Source organism: Solenopsis invicta, chromosome 13 (genome assembly GCF_016802725.1).
Source record: "Solenopsis invicta isolate M01_SB chromosome 13, UNIL_Sinv_3.0, whole genome shotgun sequence".
Classification (NCBI taxonomy): Eukaryota; Metazoa; Arthropoda; class Insecta; order Hymenoptera; family Formicidae; genus Solenopsis; species Solenopsis invicta.
Genome location: NC_052676.1, coordinates 4,993,849 through 5,013,703, shown reverse-complemented (window position 1 = coordinate 5,013,703; position 19,855 = coordinate 4,993,849). Strand labels below are relative to the sequence as shown.

Here is a 19,855-nt window from a genome sequence, read left to right as displayed (position 1 = left end):
ACATCTTCATATTTTACTTTTATTTAAATAATATGCATTTAAATACATTATTGTATAATTATTACAACGTAGGGCGTGTAGTGCTATACCCGAAGATTATCGTTTAATTAACGACGCGATCTATTTAATAGCGATTTCTGTTATCTGAATCTCACGCATAAAAATTATATAGCTGGGAATGCCGCTCGTGTTCCGCATTCACGATCAACTTATCAGGCAGCGTGACACCATCAAACGTCTCGAGGAAGCATTTTGCGATTTTGCCTTGACACACGCGTTAATCGGATTTGCGTAACGCGTATTGTGACTTGCGCCAAGTTGCAACATTTCGCGCGTTTAAGGGAAACGACAACGGCTCTTTGTAATAGCGATTGTTTGTCAATACATGTCGCCATATGTCGATTAAAACGTTAGGATGCGTGATCGATATAATGGCTCTCTTTTATTTTAACACTTCACTATTCTTTTCAATATTTGGTTTACTGTGACTCCGTTGAACAACACTCGTATCTAAAAAAAAGTAAATTCTTATCGACGAAACGTTTACTTGTCATATCATCGTCATGATTTCATAATACACGTGAACGAACATTGTTGTGACATAAGCAATATAAGTATAAAGCATGTATAAAACTGCTGGTGCAGCCTTGCTCTTGTTTCGAATTATTCATTATTCTTGCGGTATATTTTTAATGCGGAACGTTTCGGTACATTGCCCGTGACAAATTTTTTATCGCCAGTTGAAGGAAACAATTTATCGCAATAATTATAAATGGCCGTCGTTAATTGCGTCGAACCGAGTCTTAATGTAAAAATAATTACAATATTAAGAAGGTAAGACAGTTCACTTTTACACTGAAAGAAGAAATTACCAATAAATATATATACCATATATATATATTATTATTATTAATACGTATGAAATAACTAATTTATATCAAATAAGTAACATTTATTTGTGTAATGTAAATAAGTTGTTTAAATAATACTAATAACATGTTTATTTGAATCGAATTATTTTTTGCAGGACGTCTGTAATCCGCGTCAGAAATCGAACTTTAATTCTATTTCTAATTTTTAATTTTGTATAAGCTAAAAAGTATTTGTAAATAATTAAAATATATAAATATGATATACTAAGAAGCGTGTATATATTATATACACATAAGATTCAAATAGAATTTTATTTTTAAATCTGACGCCAATGTTTTGTACACCGGTAATTTCAACGTTTGTATTTTTCCATGTTGAAATTTTAATTATTCGAGTCTAATTACTCTACAATGACGTTCAACTCATGCGAGAAGTCTTATCATCCCGTTATCACGCGGTGTGCAAATCATATTCTCCGAAACATCCGAGAACAGTATGCAATGCACGTGACTCGCGATAATTTTGGTTGTGAACGAGAGATGTTTTACGATCTAATTGCGTCGATCCGCAGAACCACTTTAGATTGTGTAAAGAAAGAGAAGTATCCCCATAAATCACTTTGTAAATTAAACCATTAACATTGTTGGTGTATCAATTTATACATCTCAATAAACATAAAATTATTAGTACCATGTTATTCTAACGTTTTTCAGTAACATGTAATGTTTTCAAATACATATTTTGTACAACATACTTAATTTTGTACAACAATTAATATGAACAAACTTTGATCATGACTTGGGGAGAGAGATAATTAAAATGTTTTTAAAAACATTCCAACAATATTTTGAAAAAAAATCATACATGATAGTACCTAGAATTTCAGTCAGGGAAAGATAAAAAATTTATCTTGTCACGAAATTTATTAAGATACTTATGCTGAGTTAGTTTTCGAAGATTTTCAGTAAATTTTCTTAATATTTCTTTTTTTTATTGCAAGCACCATTTTTCTGTTTTACACTTAACATGCATAGTCCATTAAGGCAATTTTCTAACATGTTAATAGCAATCAGATTTTTATTCTTTGCTAAAAGATGTTTCAATGGTATTTATTGTTCGCACTAAAGAAATATGCAAAGTATACTACATTGCTAGAAAAAAACTTCTATATTTTTCAAGTTTTCTTCTCTTTTAATTTTTTTTATCCCTTCTAGCAAATAAAGTGTGAATCACGCGTTGGTCAAAGAGTGTTCAACTTTACGTCGTAAAAATCATTTTCATAATTTAATTCTTCTTCCGTACCAGAAAACTGATTTAGTTTAAACATGCAATATTTTGTTACAAAGTTATATATTTTTAAGTTTTCATTTTTTAGAATTTTCTTGATTAGAATTATTAGAGATATCATTTTATCCTTGTTTAATATTAAACAAGGATAAAATGATATCTCTAATAATTCTAAATCAAGAAAATTCTAAAAGATGCAAATTTAAAAATATATAATTTTGTAACAAAATATTGCAAAAATTAATTAAGCATAAAATGATATCTCTAATATTTTTAAACACTCTAGAGTAACAATTTATCGAAGAAATATTTCTACATGAAACTTTCGTTTAAAAAGCCGTGCTAATAAAAATCCCTTGTTACTGTTTAACTTTGCATAATAACTCGAAATGTCTACAAGCAAATAAAAAGTTAGATAACAAAAGAATACTCGAGTGTACATACATTCGTGTGATAACGCTTAAGTTTAAAAGCAACAAATAAGTATGTACAATTAAGTAGTGCTAAAGTTTATCTTGATAAAGTTTCGAAGTATTCAAAAGTAAAAAAATATTTTATAAAAATTCCTTACAACAATTGTCAGCTTACAACAATTGTACGTACATTGGCATATTAGCGTTACTAAAAAACGGCAGGCTAAACAAATAATTCCATAAGTAATTGTTAGAATTTGTCTACCTAATTTGTCTACCTAACGAAGATAATGTGGACAGTAATGTTCACAGTAGCCATAATACTCCCTTTTCTTTTATTATATTTTTTCCTATAGGTTTTCCATATATTTTTGTTTTATATACTTTTCTTAATTTTCAAATATCTTCGTGGTTGCCGACTGCGACGCCTTGTCGGTGAAATAACCGTTACTCTTAATATCTTTCTCTTCGGTTCAGTCTACGAATTTACATAGCGAGTTTGAATAGGATCAGATTCAGCTGTAAACGCTAGCACTAAACGACGCGGAGTTTCCAAGAAAAGTATCATAATTTATTCATATTACACACACATATACATTATGTATTCTGAAAGATCCATAAATTTAGAGATAAGAATTGAGACGGTGCATTTTAATAAATAGCTTAGTTCCTAAATTATTTATAAAACAAAAGGAAAAAAAAAAATTATTCATTGTCTTACTTAATTATTTTTGCGTTGCATGCAAAAATTTTGAAAGGTTTAAATTGTATCGCATAAGTATAAGTTATAAAATTGAATTGCACGTAAAAAGTACATTCTGAAACAGTCTCTTTCTCTCTTTCTTTTAGAGATAAAAGGTTTCCAAGAATATCTTTCCGGTAATATCTTTCCGAGAAATAATAAAGATACAAACTCTGACAATTATTTTATTACAATGATAATTGAACGAGGATACTATAATTAAGCATAATAAAGATTATGACCCTCACACGAACACTGCAGCCTTTATCAATTATATATATTTTATTTTTATTATTTCTCACGCATAAAACATGAACGTAGATCATCTTCGGTCAATAACCGATGAACTCTGTATTTTCCACGCGCGTCAAAGTGTTAAATGATTTTCCCCATAAAGCGATACTGTTCAGTGAAATATCGAGTTTTGTTCCCGCACGAGGAAAGACTAATTGCATAAATCTGCGAGAACTTTGATAAAACAGCGCTTCCGTACAATATGTTGTTAAATAAGTTGTTCGTTAAAATATAATAGTTAAATAATTGTCAAATCTTGACTTCAATGGCGCACGAAATGTTACTTTTTAAGTTCTGCAATGTTTTAATCTCTGATTCTTTAAATCTCTTTTTAAATTTTTAATTCTGTTTCAATTTTCTAATCCTTTTTTCTTTCTCTTCTTCCGTCTCAAAGAATTTTTCGTATTCTCTAATATTCCCCAACTCTTTCGTTTTCCAAATCTTTTTATTTTTATTTTATTTCAATTTCCAAGTTCTTAACTCTTTTTACGCTTTATTTCAATTTTAGTTTCGTTTTTAATCTGTAAAATTAAGAAGACAGTTGATTAATGGCGAATTATAATGGCTAGCGTGCATATCAGCTCCATTATTTCAAGAAATACAGCATAACGTCGCGATTGTACGACCTTCCGTGTTATTTGAAAAGTGACACAGCAGGCAAACAAATTGCATGTAAGCAGATAAAGCGGGGAGGCAAATGATACATGCTTTTCCTTCAAACGCAGATAGACGTACCCGAAGAGTCATTTGGATCCTGAATCGGCAAGTTGATCGTCTTCGTTTCATTGGAGCAGGCCTCGTCAATCATCATTAATTACGCGAGTTTTTTTTTCTACCGTGGCAACGATAAACGGAACTACAAACAGACCATTTTTATTTTAATAAAGGGAAAGCAAAAACTCAGTAAGTCGTAATTACCTTTAAAGTTGTTGATGAAAATTATTAGAGAAATTGAATTATTATTATCTAAGCATTACTATTTGTATATTCAAATAAGTATTATTAAATAATGATAGAGTTTATGTTGACAATTTTAATTATGATTGTAATATTTTTAATAGATATATAATAATTGTTACTCATAAAAATTATATTTAGATTCACGGACATTTGAAAACTGCAAGAAGACACTTGAAGATAAATCTCAGATCAAGAAGCGACAGATGTACACGAGTATCGATGACTAATACCCTGCTTTTCTTTCGAGAAGACTTCATTGAGAGTTGTGATAAGATTGGCATCGATCGATCGGAAAGTGGCGATATTTGCAAACAATTGATATAACGAGATATTTAAAGTGTTAAATTCAATTAATCTTATTAAGATCTCGCGAAGGGATCGCCACCAATTATATCGAGTGTCTGATAATCTGTACTTAAGAGAATAATCATCATATTATCAATAATTTATGACGATTGAGGAAAAAGGACATTGATTGTCAAAATAGTGAGGAAATTCTTCTTTCATTCGAGAAAGAGAGAAAGAGAGAGAAGCAATTATTCAACGCCGCACAGAAGCGTTGAAGTGCTGATAAATTAATCGTTTTCAACTGTGGAAGTGACAAATTGCGGCGAGTTAATGCCCCGTATGAGGCCCGATGGATTCATCGAAAACCAAATCGAAGCCGAATCCGAGGGAGAAGGCGAACATCGTGTCGGTGTTGCTTTGGTGGTGAGTAGACATGTGCGATACACACAATTGTGATAATCGCAATTTCAAATCTTTTTTAAGAATCGCAGTGAACACGATATATATCGCATCGCGATTTTTATCTTTTATCTTGTATCGTGCGTAACTTTGTAATAAACACAATTTTTTATCACGTTCCGTTTATATTGTAAACATTTGAATTATATGTAATTTTACGAAATAGAGGATTATGTCAGTTTTTTTATTGCGCATTGTTAAACTGCTTATACGCCAATAAAAAAAACATATAGTTTTTCCATATCTTATATATTGTAAGTAAAACTTGCGTATTGTATCGTAAAAAAAAACTTGCGAATATTCATAACAATTTTGAAAGATATTTTCCTTGTTCTACGCTGTTAAACACCACATTTTTAGAAAAAAATTCAAAAAACAAATTATAGTTAAATGTCAATGTATTAAAAATAAGCATTCAGGTATCAAATGTGCATTTATAACATATAAATCCTATGACATAAAGATAACTTTTGTTTTGACATTTTTCAGTATTAATATTTAATAAATATTTGTTTACGAGTTTACTTTTGAATTATAATTGCAGATTTAAATCGCATGCAATTTAGCATTTCCAAAAATTTAATTATACATCATATTGCATTATACAAAAAAAAAAGAAAACGCAGTGCTAGCGATAAATCATAAAATCGCATATCACGCAATTGCGCGAATCTCCGAGTCATTAATCTTGCTTCTGATAAAATTCTTTTGATCCTCCGTGGAGTCTGGTATCTGTGTCTTGAATACTTGCACGTTGAATGTTTGAATATATAAAGATTTATTTCAAATTTTTAGATTTAGCCTTGGAGTATTGCTCATATTTGTCTCACATTAACACTACTCTAGATAAAAATTCACTCACAAAGTTGAAAATTTTTTAATACTTTTTTTTTTACTATATAGATTAAAGAACTGAACTGACACTGTTTTCATGTAAATAAAATCTTCTATTAAATGGTATTCTAAGCTTTAAAAATTTTAATAACAAAGCTGTACTCTGAATTTGAATTAACACTTGGATAAAAATTGAATCACAGTGCAGAGCACTCCAGGGTTAGAGATAGTTAGGATTGATTAGGCATCAAATGACTAAAGCTGCAGTCTTGCCTTCGGTTCTAATTACTTATATATTGACTCGCTTCGATCGCTTTTGTCCTTTGGATTCAATAAAGTTATACGTTATATTTGTTTTGCATTTCAAAATTCGGTGATTTAGATAAATACTTTGATATATGTGAATATTCGCAATTCAATTCGTTTGCGTATTCAGTTTTTGGGTCACAATGATTTGTTGTGTTAATAAGTATTCAGATACGGAATACTCATTGACGTTAGCCGATTCGGAAGAATATTTCGTGTCAAAGTGTATGATGTAAACGTACGTGCTGTTTAGCATGCGAGGTTGATTTTTACTTCGAATCATTTCTTATCTTCACGTAAATTTACCTTGACTTCGGAAGTGACGCTGCATCTTGTGAAGCTAATTTAATAAAACCGCGTTGTCATGTGCAAAACGCAATTCTCCTCGAAGCTATTTCTAATCTCTCAGTTCTCAGTTTTAAATATATCATTTTCTTATCATTATGTCATCTGTATAGTTACTTGATAGCAGTAAGATATTTAATACCTAATATATGGAAATTGCTTTGAATCAGGTGGACAATTAGTTTATTCAAGACAGGATACAGAAAAGTTTTAGAAACAGAAGATTTATTCGATCCTCTGAAAGTCGATCGATCGAAGCTGCTAGGAGATCGATTGGAAAAGTGAGTATCAAAATTATATAAGATAAAGAAGAAGCAGTAGAAAGAAGGAGAAAAACTTTTACGTGTTCTCTCCTTTTTTTATGTCGCTGTATTACAAAAGTGACAAAAATTATAACACGTCGTTATACTTGCAGACGATGGAAGATCGAGCTGGAAAATTCAAAAAAAAAGAAACGCAGTCCGAGTCTGTTGAAGACCATTTTTCGCACATTCTTATGGGAGTACAGTGTGCTAGGAATAATACAGATTTTCAATGAGTTCGTGATAAGGTACTTGCTATAGTTCACATTCTTATAAATCTTTTACATTTTATTTCCTCTATCTAGCAAGATATTATTTTTTTTTTCATTTGGCCAATGGCGTTAACTTTGTGCATAATTCAAATGTACAATCCAATAATATATGGACTTTAATTATTAGCTTGTAATTAAAACTGTTATTTTTATTTAATTTTGCACATGAGAAAATAATCTGAGAAAAAGTTTAGTATTACTCTTTATTTTATTTGCGTTTGAATAAAAAATTGTACATTGTTTCTGACCTGATATCAGTAAACATATTATGTGAAACAATAAAATATTTCAAATATGAAAAGGAAATATATTTAAAAGAAAATACTCATCTAATAAATTCAGGCTATGAGATATCTTAAACGTATTATATGTGTGCTATCATTATAGTAATAATCAATTATAAATTAAATCAGTTAATAGTTTTTAAAATTAAATTAAGTTAGTTAAATTAGTGGCTTATAAAATTAATTTAGTTAAAAACTGCATAAACAAAAAAATTAATAATTCACAATCAGTTACATTAAGATTAAAAAGTTAATTTTAAAAAACGTTATTTTTGTAAAATTAGAATAGTAAATTTTTAAATTAGATTGCTCTAAATAATACAATTACAATATGGATCAAATGAATTTAATATTTTATTCCTAAATTGAATTGATGAAACAATAAAATAGTATTGTTTTTTCTTTATATGGGAATGTATATGTATTTTTTTATAATTTTTTTTTATATAAATCAATTTTTAATTCAGTGTTAGAAAAAAATTAATAAATTTACTCTATAAAGTTAATATATTTAAGTTTGTGTATTTAACTCTTAAACACGTAAATGGGTCTGAGAGACCATATGAACTTTTGAACGCTTGCTATGTGAAGACGGAATGAGATAGGAGGTTCAAACCAAGACGTAAAAAAAGTTTGAAATCTCCTCTTTCGATTGATATGGTTGATCAACTTTTTTGGTCAACTAGAATTCGAATGGCACGGCAGCAAAGTTTTGTTAGGGTCAATGCGACCCATATAGTGTGTAAGTGAAACTTTTTTTGTGAGTATTTTACATAAAAAAAATTGGACAAAATACGTTTGAACAGGTCGGTTTGCAGATGTAACTCGCATATACTCTGTCTAAAGTTGGAATATTATAAAATGCTGTAGAAAAGGGAGTTTTTCCGAAATATATCATGAAACACATTAATTTTCAATTTTAGACACAATTTAAATCAAAAATACCTCATATTCGCCTTGTTACATAAGTACATTTTTTTATAGAAATGACAATGATATAATTTTTTTTTGAAAGTGAAATGTGTTTCCGTATTTTACAGGATGTTTAAGGGTTAAAAAATAACTAATTAAAAATAACTAATTAAAAATTAGAGTGTTTAAGGGTTAAAAAATAACTAATTAAAATTAATGTTATTAACATTTTTATTTTATTCTTTAATTTTTCTATAATTTTTATAACTTTTTGTTTACTTATTACCTAATCCTGAGTATAATATAATAGTATACAATAATAATAATTACATAATAATAATGATCATAAATGTAGTTGCTACTCAACAATTATCATAATTGTAATTACTTTAATTGCAATTGGTGTAATTATAATTACAATGTAATTATAATTAAAGCAATTGTAACTAATTATTGTAGATTTATTAATCAATTATGGCCAATATTGCAAATAAAAAGTTAACACGAGAAACTCCACAGAATGGGTACGCCGTTGCTGCTCGGTGGTCTCCTCCGCTACTTTCGGAAGGGTTCTGAAGAGACATATCAGAATGCTCTGTGGTTTGCAGCTGGTATGTGCATTACTACCGGTATGTACGTGATAACCGGCAATCAGACGATCTTCGGCGCTTTCCACGTAGGCGCCAAAGTTCGCGTGGCCGTCTGCTCCGTGGTATACAGAAAGGTTGGTCATTCAAAATAATGTAGTAGACGACTATTTAACGGGGAGGAGATAAAGAATGAATGCGAAGTCGTGTCTAAGAAGGACCCTGCAAGTGGCGGAGTCTCGTTCAGCACGTACTTCAGCTCTTCAAAGTGAACATACCTTCACTACCAAAAAATAAAAAAATAAAAAAATTAAATAATAAAAAAGAGAAGAAATGGAAAAACTTACAACAAAAGAATAAAGAAGTCAGTTTAAAAATTGTTTTAAATTCTTTAACAAGAAACAAAGCCTTTAAAAGACTAATTTATTGTAATTGATTCAAAGAAACGTGTCCATATTAAAATCTATATGACTTGAATATTTCCTCTGCGATGTGATTCGTCGGCGTGTCGCTACTCAGATTATGTAACAGATGTTCTTGCGTTTGTTTTGCAGGCGCTCCGTCTGAGCAAAACCGCACTGGGCGAGACAGCACCCGGCAAAGTAGTTAATTTAGTAGCCAACGATGTCAACAGATTCGATCTCGTCTCCATCTTTATTCATTTCATGTGGTCGGCACCTATCTCAGCTTTGATCGTGGCTTATATTCTCTATCAGCATGTCAGCTATCCCGGTCTCATCGGCATCGCTGCTATCTGCGTGGTCGTGCCGCTTCAATGTAAATCTTCGAACATGTATAAGAAATCTCTTTTGAAATTTATAGTAAAATAAATTACTATCTCAGGGAAGATAATAAGTTTAGCTAGGCGACAGTACTTCTAAGCCCTTTTACTATAGATGTTCACCAATTCTTACTGTTGCAATTTTAGCTTATACCGGCAAGCTGTCGTCGAAGTTCCGTCTTCAGACTGCTCTCAAGACAGACGAGCGAGTTCGACTGATGGATGAAATAATTTCTGGGGTACAGGTGATCAAGATGTACGCGTGGGAGAAGCCGTTTTGCGCTTTGATCGAGTTGGCGCGGAAGCTCGAGCTTCGGGTAGTCACTAAGAGCTCGTACATCCGCGGTATCTACATGACTTTCAATCTTTTCACAACTCGGATGGCGCTCTACTGCACTCTTGTCTCCATACTAATATTCAACGACGAACTGACCGCCGACAAGATCTTCGTCGTCTCGTCCTACTTCAATCTCCTCGCGTTCAACATGACCGGCATGTTTGTGCGCGGTTTTGCCGAATTGGCTGAATGCATGGTGGCCATACGTAGGCTGCAAAGCTTTCTTATGTTAGATGAATTCGAAGGTAATAACGTCGTTATCTCCAAGGCGTCCTACGCAAATTCGGATTTCAAGCGAGCCTCCAAACCGGATTTGCCCTACATCGATGATGATGTCGTGGAAAATCAACCAGAGTCACGTGAGGACGACTCGGGTGAAAATAACGACTGCAAAAAGCATAACGGTCTGATGGTCGTTGCCAGCGACTTGCTGAGAAACACCGCTAATTATGTTGGAGGTAAAATTTCAAAATTTTCCCTCACCCAAACCGTCTACTTCATTTCCTCTTCACATAGCAATTAAGCGAAATTTTGTACAGAGTTTCTCAGATTCAGTGCTGTGTTTAAGAGATATTAATCTTTCTAGAGACATTTTCTAGAATTTTTTTAAGACTCGTGGTGTACTACTTTCATATTTTCAATACCTTTTCATTCTCGTAAAATCTATCTCAGAATAAAACTTTACAGAGAAGAAACAATCATCCATACCCGATACGAACTGGGACATCAACATGATTAATGTTACTGCTAAGTGGGAGGAGAAACAATCGGAGAACACCCTGGACAATTTAAATTTGGAATTAGAGAAGGGAAAGCTGTACGCGGTGATTGGTATGGTGGGCAGCGGCAAGAGCTCGTTCTTGTCCGCTATTCTGGGAGAACTCAACCTGACGGAAGGTCAAGCGAAAGTCAACGGTAGCGTCAGCTACGCTAGTCAGGAAGCCTGGGTCTTCGGTGCCACCGTCCGACAAAATATACTATTCGGACAATCTTACGAACGCCAACGGTACCAGAAGGTGGTCAAAGCTTGCGCCTTGATACGCGACTTTAAGCAGTTCCCGCAAGGTGATCAGACCGTTGTGGGTGAACGTGGCAGCTCGTTATCCGGTGGTCAGAAAGCCAGGATCAACTTGGCTAGAGCTCTGTACAGGCAGTCAGACATCTACCTGCTGGATGATCCTTTGAGTGCGGTGAGCTTAATCGTCGATTAAGTCAATATTTTACTATCATTCTTTCAGACGTGGCGTAGAGAAGACAGGTTGTCACCGTTTCCAAATAGTGAATTTCAGAAGAAAGCGAATAAAAGTTGATTTAATAAGATGAATAACAACGATGCAGGATTTTGCATTTTGAATATGAATCCTGATGAAGGACTTTTTGTTTAAAATTCCAGGTCGATGCACATGTCAGCAAGCATCTGTTTCACGAATGCATTCAGAGATACCTGGCCGGTAAAACGAGAATCTTGGCGACGCATCAGCTACAGTATATTAAGGGAGTGGACGCCATTATTCTACTCGAACAGGGAAAAATAAAATATTTCTCACATTATCAAGACTTATTGGAATATCGACCTGAGTACTCCATACTTCTGGCATCAGATAACGAACCAATTGATGACTCGTCCTTAGAAAAGAGTATGAGCCTGCGACGACAATTTTCTTCCACTAGTAACAGAGTAAGTACAGCTAGAAAGACATACAATTCTGATAAAAATTACGAAGAAAGGAGAAAGAGGGAGGAAAGAGAGAAAGAGAAGAAAGAGCTTTGCAAAATATTAGAAATCTTCAAGTAAAAAACAATTTGGATCAGATAAACCGATTTTTCACAGTTTTCGTTTTTAGTATTTATTATTAATAATAAATAACACATCCAAATGATACATATACGCGTGCGCGAAAGAAAATGGTTAATATTACTAAAGATAAAATTTCTTCAGAGTCGAACTCCAGAAGCTAGTGGCGGCGGCACTGACGACGAAGAGGAAGACGAAGACGCCGAGAAATTGAATGACGGTCTCGAGGCAACATCGCGCGGCATGGTCAAGGGTTCTATATTTATCAAATTCTTCAAAACCGGAGCCAACTTATACATGGCTTTCATCGTTCTGCTTTTGTTTCTTATTACGCAAGCCATCGTCAGTCTCAGCGACTACTTTGTGCCTTTCTTGTGAGTATGCTACTATGGTATGGAAACTATTTAATTAATTAAAGAAACATTTCCTACGTAAATAATTATCTGTTACATATATCGTATTATCATTTGCTATAACAACGTAACTTAAAAATGGTCATTCTTACGTTGCTAAGAAAAGAGAATTCTGATAAAAATTTAATACACTAAAAAGTTAAGGATACTTTTATTTCTTTACAATCGATAACCTAAAGCTCATTTAACAATACTATTACACAATTTTAATGATTGAAAACATTTAAATTAATAATTATTGCTTTTTTATTTACGTCGTTGTTTTAACAAGTGATATTTTTTCACTTCTTCTAATATTTTCTCAATTTTTAAAAAAATCTGTAAATCTCTACACATTAGTTTTTCACACTCGCTTAAATTTAACATAAATATTAAGTAAAAATGTTTAAATTAATTTTGCCATTTTCAGTCGCTTTATTCATTGATTAATAATTTTTCTTCTCGATTAAAAATTTTTCCAGGCTTAATTATGTAGAAACACAAGACTTCCAAGCCAAGCATCTTAGCTTGAACCAAACGGACAACATGAACGTGACAAATACAGATAAACACATTGCCATCGAAGATCCAACGGTGATTAATTACGTCTACATCTACACTGGTATCGTATTTGCCATCTTCATCATCGGCATCACGAGATCGGTGGTCTTTTACAAGACATGCATAATGTGCAGTCAGCGCCTACACGATATGATGTTCAGTGCATTAATTCGCACGGGAATGCGATTCTTTGACACTAATCCGAGCGGCAGGATCCTTAATCGATTCTCCAAGGATATGGGCGCGATAGACGAATTGTTGCCTAAAGCGATCTTGGATGCCGGCCAGATGAACATGATGATGGTCGGGTCGCTAGTAGTGACCTGTACGGTTAATCCCATTTTTCTGATACCCATTGTCATTATCGGCGGGCTTTTCTATTTTATCCGCAAGGTGTATCTCAAAACCAGCAAGAATATTAAACGACTGGAGGGAGTAGGTATGTCTGCTTTTTTATTTATTATTTGTTTTTTAATTTTATCTACAAAATTTCGATTATATTATTTTGTATTGTAGTATTTAAGATTATAGTATTTAAAAATACTAAATTATTGTTATACGCATACATGTATAACAAAATAATATAATCAAAATTTTGTACTTTGATTTTTCACGCATTGTATATGTATGTTTTTATTATTTAATTAATTATATTTGACCATTAATTATATTAATTAATACTCTTGGAATAGTATAAAATGAGAAATGTGTTTTATTTTTTAATTTGTTTTCTTTTCGATATTTTCTTACTTATTTACTTTTCAATTTCGGTGTCTCAATTTATATTTTCATTTTTTCTCCATGTATGATTTTAATTAACATATATTTATAGTGTTTGTAATTCACATGGGAAATATAATTCCTGAAGATACGATTCCTTACTCCATATTCAAGATATTTGTTTTCCGTTTTAGCACGCTCGCCGGTATTCACTCATTTAAACGCTACATTGAATGGTTTGACGACCATTAGAGCGTACTGTGCTCAAGACATTCTCAAATATGAATTCGATAAGCTGCAAGACGTACACACATCTACCACTTACATGTTTATCGTGACCAGCACAGCATTCGGATTCTTTTTGGACATGTTCTGTTTCATCTTCAGTTCACTTGTCACCTTCAGCTTCTTGCTGATCAATCAATGTAAGTATCAATTCTTTTAAGCCAAGAATTTCTCTCAAATTTGATTTACAAACAGTTTTTACGTTTAAATATAATCTAAATTTTCATATTAAAATAAATTTTATTTATACATAATCATTAAAAAATTTTTTAAAGACTTTAATAAAATTATTAAATAACTTAATAACTTATTTCAACATGTCTAGATGGTTTGGAGAAAGATTATTTTATTACCAAAATCAATAAAGAATTTGTTTCATAATAAAAGAAACGTTGTAACTATTAAAAAGCTACATTGTTAGAAATATATCTAAAATTAAATCTAGATAGTAGAATTTAAACAATATTATGGGTATTTTCTAGCATTTTCTAGCGGTGAGGTGGGTTTGGCTATCACTCAGGTAATGGCAATGACCGGACTAATCCAGTGGGGAATGCGGCAGAGCGCAGAGGTTGCTAATCAGATGATGTCGGTGGAACGTGTACTCGAATACATTCAGCTTCCGGCAGAACCGAATGTAAGAGACCGAGGGGCGTACGTGAAGAAAAAGGATAAAAACGAGGCGCTGCTGTCCAACGTTCCAAAAACTTGGCCTGAAGATGGTTGTATCAAGTTCAGGAACGTCTATATGCGTTACTCAGACGAGGATTCGCCTGTCCTCAAGGGCTTGAATTTAGTGATCTATCCCGGGGAAAAGGTATGAAATTTTGTAGGCAAAAATTTTGTAGAGACAAATAAGTAGAAACAGAAACAAAAAAATTGATTTTAAGAGATTAACGCACACCTTTTTTGTTTTTTAGTATTTCCTTAAATTTATCATTCTCTTTAAAAACTATATAAAAATAATTGAGTAATTCTTACCTATATATTATTAACATCTTCAGAAAGTATTTGTATGATTGTTTTAAAATTTAAAAAAAATTATATACCTATAACTATATATTATAGCGGATAGAATATTTCAAAGAAAAGAAATGAAGAGAATACAAATGTTGAAATGCATGCAAGATATGCATTAAACATTAATTATCTTAGAAACAGAACCTTGATTCGATACTTCGGAAAGATAATGGAAAATTTTTCCTGTAGCTTTTTTTACAATGATTTTTTTATCAATTATTAGCAAATTGTGCAAAGACAGATTAATAAGTGTTCTTAGTTTCATTTTGTTTTGAGAAGTTAAAATTTCGTTACAATGATATAAAGAAAAAAGATCAAGATTACATATGTCAGTGCAAAGATGCGTGTGTAATTAAGATGTTTTAAAAGTAATTGAACTGGTCACATAGGTTGGTGTCGTGGGAAGAACAGGCGCCGGAAAGTCGTCATTGATATTAGCACTGTTCCGATTGGCAAAAGTAGAGGGAATCATCGAAATTGATGGCATGGATACGGGTACGATCGCCTTGGAGGATCTACGACGCAAAATATCCATCATCCCTCAGGATCCCGTTTTGTTCTCAGGTACACTGAGACGTAATCTAGATCCTTTCAACGAATTTTCCGACACGGATTTGTGGATGGCACTTGAAGAGGTTCGAACAATTTCTAATATAAAAATAAACCTGTGCTTAATAGGCAGCATAATGCTGCGTCCAAAGATCCTACGGTTCTAACAATTCGGCAAACGCCAAGTTACAGTTACAAAACTACTAGTTGTAATGTTGAGAGAGAAATTACAACTAATAGGTTTATAATTGTCATTTGGTGTTTGCTGAGATTCTAGCTCCAATGATCATCACGTCTTGAAATCCTGAGATCCAGAGATCCGACAGAGGGATTCTCAAAATGAAGGAACACCCAATTTTAAGTCACACGGTCCTGAGATTATTAAAGAGTTACGAACATTCTGTGAGCATTAGTTGATAATTCTTTTTTGCAATCATTTCAGGTTGAGCTGAAGGAAGGAGTTACTATCAATGGAAATGGTTTGGAAAGCCGCGTGTTTGACAGAGGCAGCAACTTTAGCGTTGGACAAAGACAGTTGGTATGTTTAGCGAGAGCTATTCTGAGAAACAATCGTATATTGATGCTAGACGAAGCGACTGCGAACGTAGATCCGCATACCGACGCGTTGATTCAACGGACCATCAGGAAAAAGTTCGCAACGTGTACGATGCTTACAGTGGCGCATCGATTGAACACTATAATGGACAGCGATAAAGTTCTGGTGATGGACAAGGGTCGCTTGGCTGTAAGTACTACTCTCTTAATTCCCCGGTAGAACACAAAATCGTAATGAATGCGAGATAACATCAGTAAAAGTCATTTTAGGAGGAATTATTATGATCTCACTTAATTGTGAATGATTTCACTTGATTTTGTGATGAATTCTTGATACAGCAATATAAGATTTTAAAGTACACGGAAAAAGCACATTTTGATGAAAATAAATAATTTTTCTGGTTATTGCAAAATCAAATATTTTGGTATGCAATCAGAACGTTTAGATAGCTGTAAGAATTTAGTTAACGATTGAATCTACAAGTCTTCTGGTTCTTATTTTATGGTTTTCGAAGAGATTATAAAATCTCAAAAAGTTTAAAAGTTTAGGTTTTATTGTATTAAAAATCTTCATAATATTTAAAAATTCTTAAAATTTTAAAAAAATATTGTAACACGTAATTTTTTTTAGGTTTCTTAGATTTATCAGGTTTTCTTTAATTTTTAACTCAACATGTACTAACACAAAATTGTGATTTGCATGCTGATAATAATATCAACGAAAAATGAATAAATTACTGAATCATAATTCTGGTGCTAATTTCTTTTTTGCAGGAATACGACCATCCTCATATGTTACTGAAAAACAGCTACAGTCAGTTTACTTCGTTAGTAAGAGAGACTGGTCCAGGTATGCACGATCAATTGGCCAAAATAGCAAAGGAGTCCTACGTACACAAGTATGGAGGAACGTGACGAAACGTTGGTGAATTTTTATATACCAATCTGTTATTAATTAGATTTTTTATAAGTAAAAGCAAATCGTTTAATGTGTCTAGTATACTTATAATGTAGAAAGATGTATGCAGAGCGTATATGAATGTTACTTTTGCATAAGACAGAGAGGAGCAAATTTTTGTACATACGTCTTTCTACGGAACATTACAGACACGACACTTCCATTAATCCAATCAGATGTTTTTTAAATTATCAAAAAAAATATATTTAGAAAACATTGTCTGTTAATTGGAAGTATCATAGCGTGATGCTAAGCGTAACATATGTCAAACGAATCATATTTTTGTATTGCTTTTAATGAGATCGTCGCCGCGAGATCATCTCCTTGATCTCTTCGTAATAAGTAGTACAAGTTTTTGCCACGAGTTAAGCTACGCGTGCAATATTGTTATATATTTTTCTACTCTACATTTTTCCGAACAGAAATTACGGATATACTTAGTTATCGTGATAAAGTGGGCACATATGTCGTCTAATGATAAACCGAATTAGAGATGAAGCATAGTTTATCCGGAGAATACGAAGTTGTAGCTAAAATGATATTTACGCACAATAAACTTACTGTCTTTATTAATATCCATCATAGTGCTTCGAGTCGCAAAAGACCATAAAAACCTTGAAAAATCTTGGAAATTAAAATTGCAATGCAATCTTCACTGAGTAAATTTTATAAAAAGTAAATTGAAAAATTATATATAAATCTAAAAGAATACATTTATATACAAATTTTCAATTTATTTTTATTTATGTACAGAGTGTCTCAAAATTTGCGATTTTAAATACTATAACAAGAAAGTTCTTGAAAACAGTTGTTTATAGATTTTTATTTCAAATAATAACTTTTGAGATTTAATGGCTTAAAGCAGACTAATCACGAACTATGTTTAAACTGCGTGTCTAGACTGCACGAGTTGTGCGAGCAGTAGTATAAATGACCTTCAGCGATAATAGTAATATTTCACCATATGGCAGGCAACCGTCTAAGTCTAAGCGATTGATCAACTTTAAGCTTTTATTATATCTCAAAAATTATTGTTTGACATAAAAATCTACAGATAACTGTTTTATTTAATTTTTCGAGAAATACCTTGCTATAGTATTTTGAGTCATAAATTTGGAGACACCTTATATATAAACTTACAATCTCTACCAATATTCATTAAACGTGCTTTGAGCTACAAAGATCTTATAAGAGCCACAGAGTATTTTGTAGTTTGAAATTATAATACAACCTTTTGTTACATATCTATACATAAATCTAGAAAACTATATTTATACATATATAAATTTAATTAATTTTTTACATGTTGTATATTATATATTATATATTTATAAATAGTGATAATATAGTACTGAAATATATTGATTTTGAATTTATGTTATATTTTGGTTATCTCAATTCCGATTAAATTTTTGTCAGTGATTCTGATAACGGCTCTAAAATTCGTATACGAGTAATGATGGATTAGTACATATCACTTAGTACAGATCACTCAGTAAAAATATATCGATTCGAATTTAATAAATAACGCGTACGAACGAATACTCCAATTCAACTCGAATACTTAATGATTATTTAAGTTTTACTTATTATACTTGATACCTGTTACAATACATGTATAAATGCAGAAAGATACTCGATATTTTTGTATGCTGCTTTTACCAATGTGCAAATTTTATATATCTATTATAAAAGTAATGAATTATATATTATAGCAGGCATTATGAAGAAAGTATAGTACGTGATATGATGTAATATAGTAAAGTATAGTATCATCATATAAATAAAGTAATATTATGTGTTTTGTTAATTTTAATATCATATCATGTAAGTTATGTAGTATATATTTTTGCTAACAATTAATTTTACTAGTATGTTATTAATATATAATATACTTTTAAAATATGTTATATTTTAATAACGTAACAAAGTAATGTTGCGATTTAGCTTACATATTTACCTCGTTGGTATGGGGAACTATAGAATCATGGAGGCAAGCTTTATGTATAAATTTACAAAGATATGTATTTTTTGTAAATGATCACTTTTGTATATTCGATAGGATTAATTTTAGAATAATCTTTACTGCTACTTCATTGTTAACTCTTTATACTTGAAACCTTCTCCATTTCTTTGCGGTCAATTACGCATTGTTGCGCTGTATTATAACAGATTTACGACGCTGATGTACTGTTAATTATTAATCCTGTTGTACAGTAACATAACATAAAGCCGTAAAGCTATAATGTATCTTAAAGGTAAAAGTTAATTAAAAAAAATTAACATACAATTGCGGCTTACGACTTTATGTTTATACTATTATAGAATAGATTTTATGATGTATAGTAACTTCAAAATGAAAATACGCGCATACGTGCAATAAGAAATGTTACATGTAAGCAATTACCCAAAGTACAACGAAATATATAAGAAGAATTAAGTTGTAATCACGATTTCTGATTCATTGAACCTTTCAACCCTTGAATATACGTAAGAACATTGTCTGCTGAGTGGGTGGGTTAAAACATTTCAAAAATTAATTGTCTTTTAATATAAATTACGAAAATAATAACCTATAAGTGCTACAATATTATTTAATATTAAATAATATTCCTTAAATATTATTTAATATTATAATAAGAAGTGGTTATATGTCTACTCCTGATAACATTATACGAATATTATATGAATGTTACATGAGAAGTAAATAATATTCAAGTTATTGGGAATATTTTAACTTTTAA

General features: G+C 31.6%; 1 protein-coding gene across 2 annotated transcripts in view; it reads left to right on the top strand.

Moving 5' to 3' along the window:
- LOC105201722 (multidrug resistance-associated protein 4) overlaps nt 1-19,558 on the top strand; it is a 29,947-nt gene extending 10,389 nt beyond the window's left edge. The window contains exons 2-17 of one of the 2 annotated variants that reach the window (XM_011169879.3): nt 4,335-4,512; nt 4,708-5,280; nt 6,972-7,082; nt 7,217-7,351; nt 9,091-9,295; nt 9,713-9,935; nt 10,087-10,734; nt 10,964-11,466; nt 11,670-11,954; nt 12,216-12,445; nt 12,946-13,463; nt 13,939-14,169; nt 14,512-14,846; nt 15,439-15,684; nt 16,041-16,343; nt 16,928-19,558. In XM_011169879.3, the coding sequence (XP_011168181.2) occupies nt 5,207-5,280; nt 6,972-7,082; nt 7,217-7,351; nt 9,091-9,295; nt 9,713-9,935; nt 10,087-10,734; nt 10,964-11,466; nt 11,670-11,954; nt 12,216-12,445; nt 12,946-13,463; nt 13,939-14,169; nt 14,512-14,846; nt 15,439-15,684; nt 16,041-16,343; nt 16,928-17,068 (4,188 nt within the window). In that variant the 5' untranslated portion in view covers nt 4,335-4,512; nt 4,708-5,206 and the 3' untranslated portion in view covers nt 17,069-19,558. Of the gene's footprint in view, nt 1-4,334; nt 4,513-4,707; nt 5,281-6,971; nt 7,083-7,216; nt 7,352-9,090; nt 9,296-9,712; nt 9,952-10,086; nt 10,735-10,963; nt 11,467-11,669; nt 11,955-12,215; nt 12,446-12,945; nt 13,464-13,938; nt 14,170-14,511; nt 14,847-15,438; nt 15,685-16,040; nt 16,344-16,927 lie in introns of those variants that run through there. The other variant, XM_039456929.1, reaches the window with a different exon arrangement.
- Nucleotides 19,559-19,855: the final 297 nt, after the last annotated feature.